Raw genomic sequence first — 17,583 nt, 5'->3', positions numbered from 1 at the left:
CCATATATTCGATTTAGCGTGTGAAATCTGATATGAAAAAAAAAAATAAAATTTTTATTTTTACGCAATTATCGTGTTATTTTACACGCGTGCACGTATAATACTTGTTGCTGTGTTGCACATTTTTTTCTTTTTTTTTTTTCTTCCCGTTCGAATCGAAAAAATTTTTCACGCAGAGAAAGTATCGCATCCCACCGATACGATTTACAGAGAAGAGGAGGAAGAGTTATTCCGCGAACGCGAATTATTCGAAGATGCGTGGAAATGTATAATACTGTCACGAATTGTGATTCGTTCGAATGGAATTGCGGATATGTAAGCGAGAGATAAAAATAATCGGACGATTATCGTTTGCTTAATCCGATTTTAATATTGTTTTATCGATGATCACGCGAAATGAATTGCTAATTTCATTGAATTGCGATTTTTTTTTTGTGTGCGTGTTTAATAATATTTATTTTTTTCGTTCCCGATCATCAAGAATATTTTCTTTATCTAAAGACAGGAAAACAATAATATTTGTCGACATATCCCTCTACAAATACATCGTATTATCGATCATTTTTAAACAAATCTCATTTTCAAACAAATTATATTTCCGAAACAAGAAGACAGAGCAAGCAACAGAACGAAATACGACGTACGCGTTACATAAGAGATATAATATAGATAATAAATTCTCCTATTTAAAAAAAAAAAATATCAAAACTATTATTACTGCAATCTGTTGCATTCCAAACAACTTCCCGTATAATAAGTACAAATAATAGACAACTATCCATCTAAATTTTTACTTCTAATATTTACTTCTAATTATGTTATTATACTTATGATAATTTTAATATTATATCCCTCGTGTCGTTTCGAACGAGAAAAATCAAAATAGATACAAGTATGCAAGGGTTCCTACCTTATCGAGATATTGAAATCCATGCTCCCGCGCGACCTGCTGGGCCACATCCGGTCCCCCCTCGATGTGCACTGCCCACTGATTCGTATAGGCTGCCACTCGTCCACCAAAAGTCACCAGCGCGACGATGGCCAGTCCGAAGATCCTCCGCGGGCACATGATAGCTCTGCCTCTCGACTGCAACTGCTGCTACCACTTGCGGCTCCAGTTTCACACTCGTCACTATTATCCGCACTATCCACACTGAAAACCGCTACTTCTCTACCGGCGAACCGAGGAGGCAACGAAGATAACAAGAACAACGACAACAAACAACGGCACCAGCACAGCCACGATCAACACGGCCCACTTATCTCTATAATCTATCTATATCTATCTAACTATCTATCTATCTATCTATCTATCTTTATCCGGACACGGTGGACCGGACCTTCCCACCCGAAAATAATAGGCAGACAAGGACCAGATAAGAGGGAAAAGAAACAACGGAAGAGAGAGGGGAAAGGTAACGAAAAAAAAAAAAAAAAGAACAAAATGCAAGAGCACGAACGACTCTCGCACCTGGGTTGACCGTGCGCGGCTAACTGAACCACCAACGGCCTATGTCACTCGTTAAATAGCCTCCTCGCTTGCGAGTAACCGATGACTTACTCCTCCGCCGTTCTTCTTCCTTCTTCCTCCGCGTCGTCCTCGTCGTTGGTGTCGTCGATCGTCGTGGTCGTGGTCGTGGTCGTGGTCGTCGTGATGCGCTCGCCCTCCCCACGTCGGTCGGTCACGTTGCTTCCACTGTCGCCGCTTTCGCTCAACGACGAACAGCGGTAGGTGGGGCGATCGTCAAGTCATGTGGCCGTAGTTGGTGGGGAAATGAACGTGATTCTCCGTGATACCGATTATCGTCGACTCGCACCGTCGTGCACGTGGCCGTCCTCTGGATCAAGGGCGAGGCGCGTGGTAAAAGAACCGGTGTTCCGCGTTCACCGTCCACTTTGCCTTCATCCACCGACCCCTGGATAGAAAAGTGGCCACTTGTCTTCCACGCCGAGGGAAAGGAAACGAAACGAGAGAGGAGGAGAGAAAATAAAGAAGAACCCACCTTCTCTCCTTCGTTCCTCTAACTAACTCCTCTCTCTCTCTCTCTCTCTCTATTTCGCTCGCTAACTTTTTGATTACGTGGCGGAGACCGGCAACGACCTTCGACAAACTGTTATTCCAAACAGAATAGACCGCTTCTTCCCTGTTCTTCCCGCCTTTCTGCCCCCACTTCCCCCACTCCTCTGCCGGGCAAACCTCGTGACGTGGTGGTGGTGGTGGGGGGGATCCTCTTCGTTTCCAACGATCGTGAGCGAGGAAGAAACTCGGAGACGGTCAACGGGGATCTCTTCAACCGTAGACGAACAGCATTTGGTAATACGAGGCAGAATATCATGGATAAAGGATTATCGTTCGAGCGGGCCGTTGCAGGAGGAAACGCACTTATAGGCCGGTTATCCGGTACCGGGGCACAACAGTCGTCCACCGACAGAAGTGACGGAACGGTTGGCCGGCCATTCAGAGGCTGCCAATCGTGGCAGGCAGTTATCGACCGAAAAGTCGGTCGATTCACGTCATCGACCGTTGCATCCTCCCTGCTGGCTGCATACCTAGGAAAATTCGTCGATGACTCGTTCCGCTCTTCTCTATTTCGCTCCGTCTCTTTCTCTCCGTGCTTTACCTCGTCCAGGATCGAGATCTGAAAATCGTATTCGTGTGAATTATTGGATAAATTTTTGTAAGTGATTTGATGGGTTTTTTTCTTTTAGTATTTGTATCTAAGTCGGCGGAATATGCTTATTTTTAACCATCCTTAATTAAACTTGGGCAATCTAATTGTATTTTAGGAACATTCGTAAATAGACGCTCTAAAATCTTTTCTAATCTTTTTAAGAGAGAATAGAAGGATAGTTAAACAAAGAAAAAAAAAAATTATTATTAAATGAAAAGTTGATATTTAATTGGCTAATCAATTTTATAATTACAATAATTTCTCGAAAAATTGAAAAATCTCTTCTCTAATTCCTTTTTTATTTATCCTTTCCATATTTTTCGAAACGTAAACGCGACATGAAAGATACATCAATCCCTGACTGTCACGGCTTGGTTCTAGTGATTTATGACCGAATAAAGAGATAGTTAAAATCATGGAAAATAACATAATACAATAATATCGATATTGCATCTCGTGTAAAAAAAAAAAAAAAAAAAGAAATACATCGCAAAAAAATAATAATTTATCAATGATTAAGAAAATAACACGTTTCCGAAAGGATTGATTAAAGACGTTAAGGATCCTTCTTAGAAAGATATTGTTCTATATTCTCGCAAAATGTTGCGATTCGAAGATAATTAAAAACAGTTTGGATTAAGGAAAACCGTTCGTTAAACGTATAATTACTCGAAAGGCGTGATAAACTCGACTCGTTTGCCTTGCCTCGTATTTCATTCGAAAAATTACAAATTCCCGTAAAACAACGGCCGCAACAATCAAGATTTAATTACGGTCCAGTGAGGTGAACGAGAATAAACCAAGACATCAACGTAACCAGCCATTGTTTGCATATCAATGAAGACCTGACTAACGTCCAACGAGCATCGTCCATCTCTCTGATTAGATTTTCACCGTTTTGCCTCTATATATATATATATATACTACATATTAAACCGGCCATTTCCACAGTTTTCCCCAATTACGACGAGCTTATTAGCGGGCCAATTTCGAATTTGCAACACGTTGCATTTTTTCGATGATAAAATCAGTCGGGTTTCGTTTCCCAAGTTTCGAGTTTTCAACTGTGCACGCAACTTGCATCATCTTTGCGAGCGAAGAGTGCTCGAACGAGTCAGATTTTCAAATGAAAAGAAACAGGATCGATAGACGTCGGAATGGTTACACGGTATACCGAGAAAATTGCATTCAGTGTGTAACTCGACCTGATTTCCTTCGTACGAGAGATTTACTAAGGAGATGCAAATTTTCTTTTTTTCTTTTTCTCTCTTTTTTTCTTTTTCTTTCTCCCAATTCCCCCCCTTTTTTAATGAGGTTGACGAGCTACCGATCTGTTTGATACTTTCGAAAGAGGAAACACTATACACTGCAATTTTTCTTTGTGCTTTTATACATTCTGTGAAATAAGTTGTGCTTTTTATTCGAGCGTACTTGAATCATTAGCGATGCAACAAGAGAAACGTAAGGATAACAACGTTGATATTAGAATTTTTATACTCGAGAAAAAAATAATTGAGAAAACTGGTTCCAACTTTGATTAAATTTATTTTCTATTAATTTAATTATAATCGTGCATTATCATGAATTATATATATATATATATTAATAAAAATGTTATTAATGTTATTAACTTTTTTTCCAAATTTATAAATTTCCTTCGAGGATTGCATTCAGGATATTTGAATAAGGAAGAAGAAGGGAAATATACTGGGAGAAGTATATGTGTGTGTTAACATCGTGTGAAAAAAGGAACAATCAAATTTCATGGAAAGTATAGGAACAAGCATCACTCGCCCCGGACAGCCACGATTTCTTGGAACGAGAACCTTGCTCCCTGAGGGAATTGTACTTCTGATGTAACACTGATCCCAATTTCTCTTTTTTCGGGTTGAGCTTTTATGCGATGCGACATAAATTTTCGTCGACGTCACACGTTTCCTTCCGCATAACATCCAACAAGTTTTTTTAAATAAATCACTCGACTGTATAATAAATTACCTAGTAAACTGACAATCTCTGCGTTTAAAAACTCCACATTTAGCATTTATTTCCGTTTGATATTAATAATATTCAAATATCGAAAGGATTTAATATCAAATTCTAGCGATACAAAAACGTGATGCTTATTGTATTGATTAATCAGAATCCAAAGCGAATTTCTTTATTTTTATGAAATTATTGAATAATGAACGTTACTCGTTCAGTGAAAAAAAACTGAAGAACTCGATCGAATGAAATTGTGTCAAATTAATGTCATAAATGATTTTACATTAAAGTAATAAAACTTGAAACGTCTCGAATAATTTTCGTATTATTTCAATCTAAAGATTCATTGAATTAGAACTCGTATTATTAACAGTCTTTATTAGCCTTTGTTTTCTAAAAAATGTGTTTTATTTTTTTAATAATTTCATTCCTATCCCCAGGAATAATCGAAGAATAAACACGTAGAATTTCATTTTTTCTTAATATCAATTGATAACCTAAGTAAAACGTTGAATTAAAAATTTTCAAATTCAGTTATATCATTATTCAGTTATTTGTTTCTTTCGATTCTTTATATTCCAATTTTATTAATATTATAAAAATACTATTAAATAAAACGGAAAGAACAAAAGTCGAAATGAATTTCGTAAAAATAAGAATTAAAAATATTGTAAAAATTTTCAAAAGCCGAAACGGAAGAGAAGGGGAAAGAGAGGGAAGAGTCTAAAATTTTATCAAGCGAAATAAAGAAGAAAAAAATTCACCGAAACTCAATGCTCCCTTTAAACAGAAACCGTACTTCACATTGTTGAACGACCTCTGCATACCTGAATTGCCTATTAATCAAATACAACCTCTTGCTGTCGAATGCTAACTGGATTTCGGATTTCTATTGAATGTTTCTCCAGTCGAAATTGCAATTGATCCTCGTATACGACATGAAACCGAGACACATCTATATTTTTTTATTTTCTAAAATCAATGCAATACTTGGATTTCTACCAAATTTTATTTTACACGAAATATATTCGTAAAAGAAGAATGCTCGCAATTATATTTGACGAAAGAATATTCTATGACGAAATTATAAAAGTATAAAAATATATGACGGATGTGAATAGAAAAGATTCTTTAAAAGTGTACCTTTTGATAAAATATATTTCCACCAAGTTTTGATAAATTCTACTATTCAATTCATGCCTCAAAACATTGGTAATGGCATCGTAATTAAATTGAATACAGCGAAAGAGAATATTTTCAGAATGTAAATATAAAATTTGTAATTAGTTTCTTCGAAGGAATAATTTTGAAATTAATTTATAACGTTTCTTTCTGTTCTCATCTTTTCAATCTTAAAAAAAAATATTATTACAGAAGTTAAATTTTCGAATTAAAATTGTTATCTAAAACTGTCTAAAATAAACAAATACAATTACCTCATAATTTCGAAGGGTTAAAAATTTTTATCTACATTGAATTATAACACAATTCGACATCTCTTATACATAATTTATCACAATCAAGCATTTCGAAAATGACGAGATGTAAAAATATTTGTATTATTCACTCGAATATTACAATTTCTTATCACCGCATTGACCAATTTGCCCGTATTTCTCAATTATTTATTTACAAATATTACTTCTACGAAACAGATAACTCATCAATTGATTAGAAAACACCGAATCAAAACCCAATCCAAATTGCCAAAATATAAAAATATCTTACAAAATATTGAACATAACCAATATATGAATTGGTGATTATGAAAAATTATTAAAATTTCATTCGCATTTAATACTTCTCGCGAATGTCCACGATCCTGCGGGGATTCGATATTCAAGGCGCGCCATTTCCACCGATTCTACGGTTTCAAAGAACGAAATGGAAACGACTATCGTGGCATATTATCGATGCATTTTAAAGGTGGCTGGATTTCGTGAAAAAGGGCACGATTTTCAAGCTGCGGTTCGCTTGGTTACAATTCGATAGAACGTTTACACCGCGATCAAGTGAAATTGCGTTTGTGATATTCGTTTCCACGAGCCAGTAAATTTTAAAGCCCCTATTTTCAACGTGGAAATACGGGGCACAGATTGTAACAAATATTTCCATCCCCCAAAATCCGTAGCTCGAGATACTTGACTTGACAAACAGAAACCGAAAAACAGATTAAAAATTTGAAGATTCTTCTCCCCCCCCCCCCTCAAAAAAAAAACACTCGTATTTTCATCTCCACGTATATAATTTTTCATATTACATTTTGGCTGATTGAATTAGTAAAAAACATGGATCAAATTGTTTTCAATCGTTACCAATTTTCGTCATAAATCAACTTTAAAACTTTACGAAGTTTAAGATTAAAACAAATCTGGATTGGATTGTTCCGTTGTCGAGTTAAAGGAACATCTTGAAGTTTTAAATATATGTAAATGTAGAGCACAATGGTGCCGTTATCTCGGAAGAAAAACTCTTTTTTGCATACCCGTCCTGCATTCTACTCCAAGTTGCAGCATACAGTGAGGAAAAACTGAAGATTCGCATTATCGTCACGTTCGAGCGACGTTCCAGACGATTCAACTTCCGGAGAGAGGATATTGGTGGCGCTACAGATACATAACTTCGTGAAAGCTCTATTTTATGTCCGAAACAAGTTACATTTCCTCTCTACCTGACTCCTGCTATTTCATCCTTCCCGAAAAGCTTTATATTTTGTCAAAATAGAACAGCCACTTTTTCGTTTCTTAAAAAAAAAAAAAAAAAAAAAAAAGGAACAGAATCAGTTCCTTTGATGTTGTTGGAAAATGTTTATCCAATCGAAAAATCTCTATTTACTAAACAAATATATTTTACACTGATTTATCATGTTTCGAAAATCCTTCTAGAAAATAAATTCGAAAATCTTTCGAGTTGAATTATTTTATATCGTCACGAGTAATCGTCGTTTTAAGAATGCAATTGCAATCAGTCAAGAGTTATTTATTGCAAGCTTAGATAAGTTTTCTAATTAAAGATTAAAAAAGATGTAAATTTGTTGAAGGAAAAAGTTGTTTCGATCGTAAATTAAATAATTTTTAATAATAATAAATAACGAGGAATAACAATTAAAAAAAGTTTGTAAAAGTGGATGTTAATTTTCTATTAAAATTATGATTTTTAAAATAGCATTGCTCAATGGATGACTTAATATTTCATCTCAGCATTTATATTGTGCATATACATCATTCGAGGAGACATTCATAAAATCATTAAGATACGAATATGAATCGTTTAAGTATGAATCACCTCAAATGTGCATACGAAGATCACTTTACATGGAATCGGGGTTAAGGTCGATGCTGACGATTGAGAATACGAATTATTAAATCTCGCAACATCGATTTTGGCAGAGATACATCTCAAATACGACGTCACATTTCAACATAGATACACATTATTTTCAAACTGCATAACCATAACCGAATCAATATTCTCTTTTCCTTGCAATTTCAACAGAAAGGACAGGAATTTCAACATAATTATTCTAATTAATATTCTACACAAATCAAAAATTAAATCGAATTTCATGAATATTGTATTATTATTAATTAACTAAGCCATAATCGTTTTAGAATTTAATCATATTTAATTCCATAATTAAATACAGAATTGATTAAAAACAAAAGTTTTTTCAAAAAAAATCTCATCAAATCCAACCATTGATATATCCAAACAATTAACAAATTAGATTAAATCCCCCCCCCCCTAAAAAAACTCTAAACGCAAAGCCACTCCACTCGAATCGCTTAAATTCAAATAACACGATTAATCTAATATCTACTTAAGATCGAGTTGAACTTATATACAAGTTTAAAATCAACTCACTTAAATTCAACCGACTTGACTAATCCGACCAAAACGTAATTCAATTATACCCGGTTCCAACTACTCCCATCTTCCCTCACTCTAACTCAATGTCTACATCCATTCGCTAATCCGACGACTCCTATCCGCGCAAGAATTATGAAAATTATCTCTCCACGAGACCCCCCCCCCCTCCCCTCCCTCCATATTCTCCGTCCAAGTTATCCTCCAATATTATGTCACGGTCACGAGAAAGAAGGAAGGGCGAGCGACAGAGCTTTTTCCTTTCGGAAAAAAAGAGTTCGGTTGGACGATCGAACACATCCACCACGTACTTCGGTGCCCGAGGAAATTGCATTCTGCGGTCTTCCTCCTCCACTTCCGTGCTCGGTGATAAAGAGAGAACAAGAGGGGAGGGTGACGCACGACAGGAGAACGTTGACAGAAGAAGTGAATCAAATTTAAGCCGACTCTGCCTCTTTCTTCTTTCATCTTTGGCCCACCGTTATTATCGCTTCGTTCTTTCGTTCCGCCACGTCACTTCTACCCAACCATTTTTCTCTTTTTCTTCTTCTTCTTTTTTTTTTTTTTTTTCTCAATTCTCAAACAAAGCACGCGAAAACCTTTCGAACGGTCCATCGTCGACCTGGCAACGACGAGGATGAGAGAAGAGGCTGGACGCGTGCACACGCCGGCAAAATGAAAACGAACCAGGCTGAAACCTCTTTGCCAGGTAATAACCGGCGACCTTTGCCCCCAACGAGAGCTCTGCCTACCTGGCCGCTACGTGACCGAGTTCTCTTTCTGAGAGGACCGATTTTTACGCACGGCCGACGCGTATCACCGGATGCTCCGAGAAGAAAGAGACTGGAAAGCAGCTGCGAAAATGGTCTGTGACGATGAATGCTCGGTGATCGGATGAAGGGAATGATCGATGATGGTTCGATTGGAAAATTTTGATGTCTCTAGCGAGGTTGCAGTGAATGAAAGAATGAATTTCGGTCAAATGAAACCCCTAATGGGATCTATTAGTTGTATGATTGTGTGAAATGTGTTTAATTCGTGTAAATGGATAAAATAATTCTTACTTAGGAACACGATATATTGGAAAAATGCAATTTTATCGCGAGGAGAAATATTATGGATTAAAACTTTTCTACTTTTTCTCTACTTTCCTTCGTATCGAATATATTACAATGCAAATGCGAATTGCGAATAAAGGATAGGATTTTAATATCACAAGGATTCGATATTTAAATAATTCCTTCCCATACAAAGTAACAAATTGAGTGCAGTGTTTGAATATTAATGTGAATAACTGTATGTGATGACTAGTAGTAATATAGAATTCATTGAACTTGCAATGATTGATTGAATATATGTATGATAAATGATCAAGAAGATTTTATTAATTTAATAATTTGGTCGAATAATTTATATTAGCATTATTAAATTAATTTAATAAAAGAATTTCTATTTTAAATAATTATTTCTTTCAGTTATAATAAAAATAATCTAATAGATTTTTGAAAACTACACTAAAAATATTTTATAATGAATTTTAAAAATCACAGTGAAAAGTTTTTACTATCATAATTATTCGACTAATAAAAAGTGACCTATTTTGCTTGAATTTTTAGAGCATACTATTTTCAGATTATTTCCTTTTTTTTTTTTGGTAATTACATGCAGATATATCTAAAAAAAAATAGCACTTAATCACGTATTTCCTACAAATGAATAATGCATGAACCATTGAAAATTCATTTCATCATTTTGCCAAAAAATACTTATAATTTATATTCTAAAAATAAATGAGTACATTCCGAAATAAACTTTTATAATATTTTAGTTTTCAGAAACACAATGATTATGAATTGAGTTAAAAATTAACATGTAATAAAAATATTTTCTATCGTATTTCATATTTCAATTATAAAACAATAAATGAAAAAACATTTTCATTTATTGTTTCATTAAAATATACAAATTAGTAATATATCAATTATAAATTTTCATTTAAATTGCGCGCCATATGTTTGAATTGTCCTTTGAATTAATTATTACGTAATTCATGATTACGTATTTAACATATTTTACAATGAAAACAATAATATAATAATATATAATTCGACAAATTATCACTAATATATTGTTAATGAAAAAAAAATTAACAAATTATCTATTAAAAATTGTTAGGTTATGTATTGTTGCAAACTTCCAGATGTAAATTATACGCAATATAACGAAATTTATCTCAATATTTCGAGGCAATTATATCATCGAAAATATATACAAATTCAATCTCGAGAAAACCAAATATGCCTATAATCTGTATCTACTCTTTAAAAATGACATCTACTTACGCAATGATCATTACCGCGAACAAAAGAAATGCCAACGAACCGACCCATGCAAGGGCCTTTCTCGTAACAGGAAACACTCGGGGTCATGGACTGGCTTGAAGTTCATGCCGGTGTAGTTCGTGCAATGAGAACACGAGACGCGCAGAAAACCGGCTGGTTCAACTCACTCGTTAAGATAACACAGCTGTATATTCCACGTATAATTTCGTGCGACAGGAGGACAAATAAAAATTTAAACTGTCACTTTATCGAGTAAGAATCGCGACACGACCGACGACCAGTTCTCGATTGACAATAAACGTGCGCAGTGTTTTACTGCGCAGCGTCACTTTCAAGTTTCGATAATCAGAACCACGATATCGAATCTCGCGATCGAGATCATATCGACTATATATATAATATTTGAGAGACGTTTGAAAATCAAATATGGCCGTCGAACAGTCGTTATTTCTGATAATAATAACAATAAAATTGAAATGCGAATACCATCTGCTTCGATAGTTTGAAATATATTCGAAGAAAAACATGCTGATCTTTCGTACCGACGGATAAAAAGACGTAAACAAACTCGTCCTCGTGTCGATGCGAACTACGTAATGGACAACACAGTACGCGACGTTATATCTAAACCCGCGAGGAAATCATCATGTGATAGAGTTTAAACTGCACGGTTCGCGGAATCGTGCACAAGAATGCAGATAGGTTAGAAATGAGACACGACTGCACGTGGGCAGAAACACGCCTGTCCCGCCACCAGGGATGTACTGTGAAATAGCAAAGCTGTCAAGATACTGTTCCTATGTCGTCGAAAGATGAACGCGACAAAGTTGCACACAAGCATACGCGTATATGTACATATACGCGACACAGTTGATATACTATACGCGGGGAACTCGTTACACGAGGCCACCTCAAGGTAACGGTTCCCGGATACACGTCTCGATACCAAAAGGAGAAATTTATAGAGACTTTTGATTTGACAGCTCGCGAGAATTACTCGTAATAAAGAAGCGGGGCACGCGGTCGTGTTTATTAATAGATTTCACTCACGATTTCAGCTGGTGTTCCGTTGGCTCTTCTTCAATCGAACTGTTCTGCGCGTACCACTGGTCTTCTCCGTCGATACACGCTCTCGTCGTGCACAGAGAGATACTCCAATCGAAGCGAGGAATGCGGAAGATGGAGAAACGGGGATAGAACACCGCACAGTTGCACAGCCTGGGAAACACGCCTCTCGTACCGCCAAACGAAATTGATTCACGATTACTCGCCACGGGACTGAATACACGATCGTGACATCTAATGTATACGTAAAGCGAGCCGCGTGTAGTTTTTATATCGTGTCACCGTCGACGCGCGAATGTCGAAACGTGCAACGTCATTCCTCGTTGCGATCTCATCCCTACGACGAAGCACGGCTGACTGACGGTTTGGTCCGCCACTCCGTTCCAATCTTCCCCCTCTACTACCGCGCAGCGCCTTCCTCTCCCCACTCCCTGCCCCCTCCATTCGACTAGCTTCTCCCGCCGTCGCAACTCGCAGCCCCGCGCGTCCCACGCCACCCGCAGCGACGTTCAGTCACTCGGCAATCGCCTGCCTGTGTACTACTCTTTCTCTGTCTTACATTCTGTGTTCGTGCCGTGAAACAGAGCGAGAGAGGCTTGGACACGGCGCGAAAGGTTGAGGAGACTACCAGTGTCGTCGTAATGTTACGGGTGTACCCGTTAGCCGCTTGTACCTTTTCCATCACGCATTAATATGCATAATATAATGTTATTTGAAACATGATTTTTTTGTTTTATTTATATAGGAGAGGAATCCTCTGTCTAAAGATTTATTGCAGTACACGATCCGAAACACGAGAAATAGTCTTGCAAGAATATAATTTAAAATGTTACTAATTTAATATTCTTTTCATATTATATTATAGAATAAATATGAATGAGAATAGATTCTTATTACGCAAATACTAAATTCTTCGAAATTTATATTAAAAACTTAACATTTTAATTCCAAACATACACATTCATGTATAATAATAAATAATTTATTCGATTCTTAATCTTTGATTAAAGTCATCATCACCAATCCAACAAAATAATCGTAAAATTCAACATTTTATTATTACGGAAACAATCGATGAAACATCTGTGTTCGAGGATTAAATAAAATTCTCTTCCATTCTCGTCTCGTATCCACGAACTTTCGCACGAAAGGGAGCGTTCAAATAGCGTATCACCTGACCGTATTCCCCAGCTTAAGCTCTCTTTGCCGCAGTCATGGGCCCGGCAAGGTCCTCGATCGTCCCTGGGGGTTCCAGCAGAAAACTCGTCCCTCTCCATCATGCTGCAACCCTCTTCTTCCCGCTCGTTCGTCTTCTAGCCACATGCACGTAGAGGACTACGTCTTCTCTGGCGTGCACCAGTGTCTTCAGCCTCCGTCAACCTGGTTTCTCTGGCTCGAGCCTCCTCTTTCTCCCTCGGCCCCTTTCATTCTTCTTCTCCCCTGTTGTCTGGGCCCTTGCGGGTCGAGGACGAAGAGGGAGAGAAGAATATTGAGCAGGCATTCCAATTCCTGCCAGTTAGTCCACGTTCGATTCTTTTCAATCTTATCTTATCCACCTGTCTGGCTCGCGTCGATGAAGCTCGCGAGCGAGCTTATTCGAATACATATTCAGAGGGAAGCTCTGTTGTTTGTCACTAACATGAGAACGCTCGCTGATACGCCGTTGGATGCATGCTAAACGAGCGTGCCGATAACGAGCTGAGATACGATCGAACGCATCCGGATTTCCGTGCAACTCCTGCCCGCCTTATTTGCAGTATACCGTGTCTGAGATCAATTGCCTGCTCAAGGCCACTCAAGGGTTACTCCCTGTTATAGAGGTCGATTCAATGCTATTCTCGAGTGGAACTCTTTGATTTTATTTCCCTTTGCTTATGTTGTCTATCGAGTAATGTAGGGAGAGAGATGATAGTTGAGGAGGATAACTGGAAGGGAGATACACATCTGTGAAAATATAGTAAGTTTTTTTTAATCTAAAGTTGATAAATTGTTGACAAAATTCTCAATTTAGACGATATCGATTTAATTATTTTGTCATTGTACCTCCCTCCTCCAGTGTTTCATTTAAAACCCTTTGACAATTATCAATAGACGTTAATTTGATATTTTATACGATAAATAATGTACAATTAAGTTATAATTAAAAAAAAAATCCGATAAATACCTAATAATACTTTTTAATATCCGTAAATAAAGTTATTATTAATTTTTGATATCAGGCCTATTGTTCAATGTCGTGAAAAGAATGTGTCCATAGAGGCGGAAAATCAATGATGAACCAAGATATTCAAGCAGAAGAGCATATCGAGGAAGATCAAATGAGACACAGGATAATAAAGAGAGCAAGGATTTCAGATTGGGTAAAAATCGGCAATAAAAAAAAAAAAAAGAATTTGAGAGAGAATGAGAGAAAAAGAGATTCAGATCCTGCTGGCTTTTATCGAGAATTGATGATGGATTTGTTTTCGACCTGATATTGAGTCATCCTATTCGTTCATCCCTCTATTCCATCACACTATCACGCAGAGAGAATTCAGGGCTTTCTCATTGTTTCGTTTGAGATTTAATTAAAATGTACAATTTTGTCATTACATAATGTTTTGTTATTCGAATTTTTAACACTCGGTTGTAATTTGAACAATTTATAAAGTGTATAAAAGATTAAAAGATTGGATAATAAATAGAATAATTTTGAGTAAATTTTCAATGGATTTCAAGTAGAAAGAATGGAAACGAATTAAAATAATTTTATGAATTAATGAAAGAAAATATTAATACGTTCCTTTGTATTTTATTTCCATAAAAAAAAAAAAATATGTCTAAAGTAATTAGAAATGCTACATCTACAAATCGGAAAAAAATAACAAAGATGTGACAATAATAATGCAAGCAACAAATTTTCTTTTCTTAGAAAATATAATATTTTCCAGGATGAATGTATAAGAAAATGCCATAAATTCCATTTAATGTATCTTCATGCTTTTTTCTTCTTTTATCAAATTAATCTTGCGTATTAACCAATTAAGGACAGAAATTATGAAATCACGTATTACCAAGCGTTCCGTTATCGATGCATATTAATGCCACGGATAATACAATTTGTCTCATGGCCGGACGTTTATTAAATTTATTGTTAATCCGTTAAGAACGGATAATACGTTATCGCATAGTTAATTCCTCCCCCCCAAAACGCCAATTTTGCGCTGGAATAATCCCGCGTAATGAATAATTGATGCAGGGGATGGGGATCGATAGTTTTCGAAGAGTGACGCGTGCGAGAAACGTGTGTCAACGCTGTGAAAAATTTAACAGTTATAGGGCAGAAAGTGAGTGAGTGAATGAATCTAATTCGTAAGTAGGCCCCCCCACTATGAATTTATCAATGTGTGAACACATCGATAAGCGAGCTAACGGACATTTCTGATGCGGGGAAAATAGAACGAGGTTATTTTACGTGTAATCAATAGTCGTGTCTTGTTTTCGAGAAATTGAAAATGTTGGTGGAAAATTGGAAGACGTGTGAATTGGTCGTGAAAATTTTTTTTGACGAAGAAAAATATAACATAATAATTCAGAGACAAATACAAAAATTGTTATATGCAAAAATGATTTAACGGAGCTTATTTTTCGTGGGCAATTTAATTTTGAAGCGAGAGAGAGAGAGAGAGAGAGGGTATGGAGTAATCTAATGCGAAATTAAATTGCTCATAACATTAATGGACGTTTTTGTGTTTATTTTAATTCTTAAATTAAATTTCCATAAATTTTCTTATCTTTGCTTTGAATGTTACTTATTTTTCATCGAAAGATCGATATTCAGTGAGAAGAAAAGAAATATAATAAAATAATTAGATACATTAAATTTTAGAGAAAAATTGTTTGATTTAAACGATAATTAAGAAAAATATTTTTAAACACAAATCATAAATATATAATTCCTTTGTCTTCTCACTGTTTGTTTTCTTGAATTTTAAATGAATTTGAATTTTAAATTGAAATTGAAAAAACGAGGAGGCATCATTTGAAAAGTGAAAAAAATTTCCTTTATTTTTATACTCGAGAGAAATTAATAGCCAGCTCGATATTAAATTAAATTTTATAGCGGATAATTCTTGGTCGTTTCTTACGACTGCGAGAGGAACACGTACCTTAAATTCCATGTTTTAATTTTCTCGAATATCAAGCAGTAATATTCTTCCTTTCCATATTTCAGCCGTGTAAATGTATTACCATTCCTAGAATGTAACGCAACAGTGTACCATTATAGTCAAAAGAAACGTTTCCCGAATAAACAATTGCACGGTTGATTCATGAAACATTTCTCGTGTTGTTGCTGTTTCATCTTTAACAAATTTACCATCTACTTTTAATGAAATAAGATTTAATACCGGAATGTGAAAGAGAAATAATTGTTGCGTTTCTTCCTGAAAGTTACTTTGGCGAACAAGTTACGATTATATAATTTGCATGCTACACGAGATAAACTAATCTCTCCTGGCTGGAGAGAAAATAGATTTTTGAAATAAAGAGAGATAAATAATAGAAGCATTTCTCTTTAGCCAAATAGAATTTTTTCTGAAATGATAATCAACATAATGAAATAACATTAACTTATATAAGTATTTTTTAAAATGAATATTTCACTTGAGATATACATAAATATAAAATTAAAATAAAATATATAATAAAAAAATAAATAAAATATATAAAATATAAATAAAAAATATAAAATATCGTATTTTTATCATCCAAAATGGAATAGAAATTAACACTTGATATCTTACATTTTCATACAAAATAGTCAAATATTTATTTAAAAATAACTCTCGAACAAAATTTTATAATCTAATCTAAAAAAGGTATTATTTTCTACCCAATCTTTCATTTCTGCCCAAGATCAGAACCGCTTATCCAACGTCGTCACATTTTCGACTTGCTTAATCCTAATCTCGTTTGTTTTTCAGTCAGCGTAAAAATCGTTCCAAGAAGTCGCGCCTTTTTTTCACGACGGAAGCCGGCAACTGTAGAACGATTTGCTGAAAAACTGGATCGATTCTGAGGGCCGTGCCGTGGAGCAAAGCCGTCCTTATTTCTCTCGTCACTCGGCAACCTCTATTAATCTCCGTCAGTCGGTGTCTGATGGACACGGCGGAGGCGATAACGAACGGGTTATTGAGGATGAAAGACGAAATCCCTCAGCGTTTCCACTCGTTTCTTTTCTTATCTACCTTCGATAATCGAGCCAAATTTGCTAATGTTTTGGCTAATTTCGTCTGGACGAGCAGAGAACTTTAGAAAGGAAAAGAAAAGATTTGAAATGGGATGGAATCGTGCTAGATTCGAAAAAAATTTTTTTTTGCGACATTTATTAAACTAGATAAAATTACTATCGTTATCTGTGATGATGGATGGATATACCATCGATCAAAAATCTCGAATCGTTAACATATTCCATGGAATTCAATAATTTTCGAGAAATTCGGATTGGAATTTTGTTAGATTCCGAAATCTGTTAAATTATTAAATTATTGTTCATATTGATTTTGAATTGTTGTTTGAAAGGATTTCTTAAAATACTTATGGTTAATTAATAATCTTCTTATTTTTTAAAATAAAAGATGCACATGATCGAAATGTATTTGATCAAATTT

At 35.5% G+C, this 17,583-nt stretch overlaps 1 protein-coding gene across 2 annotated transcripts in view; it reads right to left on the bottom strand.

The window, feature by feature from the left end:
• Window positions 1–12,288, bottom strand: part of LOC100868385 (furin-like protease 1) — a 253,922-nt gene extending 241,634 nt beyond the window's left edge. For both annotated transcript variants that reach the window (XM_086914621.1, XM_086914620.1), the window contains exons 1-2: window positions 11,918–12,288; window positions 911–2,639 (exon numbers count right to left, since the gene is read on the bottom strand). In XM_086914621.1, coding sequence (XP_086770747.1) covers window positions 911–1,069 — 159 coding nt within the window. In that variant the 5' untranslated portion in view covers window positions 1,070–2,639; window positions 11,918–12,288. The remainder of the gene's footprint in view (window positions 1–910; window positions 2,640–11,917) is intronic.
• Between the last annotated feature and the right edge of the window lie 5,295 nt (window positions 12,289–17,583).

The sequence above is a fragment of the Apis florea genome, unplaced genomic scaffold (genome assembly GCF_048593485.1).
Source record: "Apis florea isolate Af1SG1 unplaced genomic scaffold, ASM4859348v1 contig_3696_pilon, whole genome shotgun sequence".
Lineage (NCBI taxonomy): Eukaryota > Metazoa > Arthropoda > Insecta > Hymenoptera > Apidae > Apis > Apis florea.
This window is presented reverse-complemented; position numbering and strand designations above follow the sequence as displayed.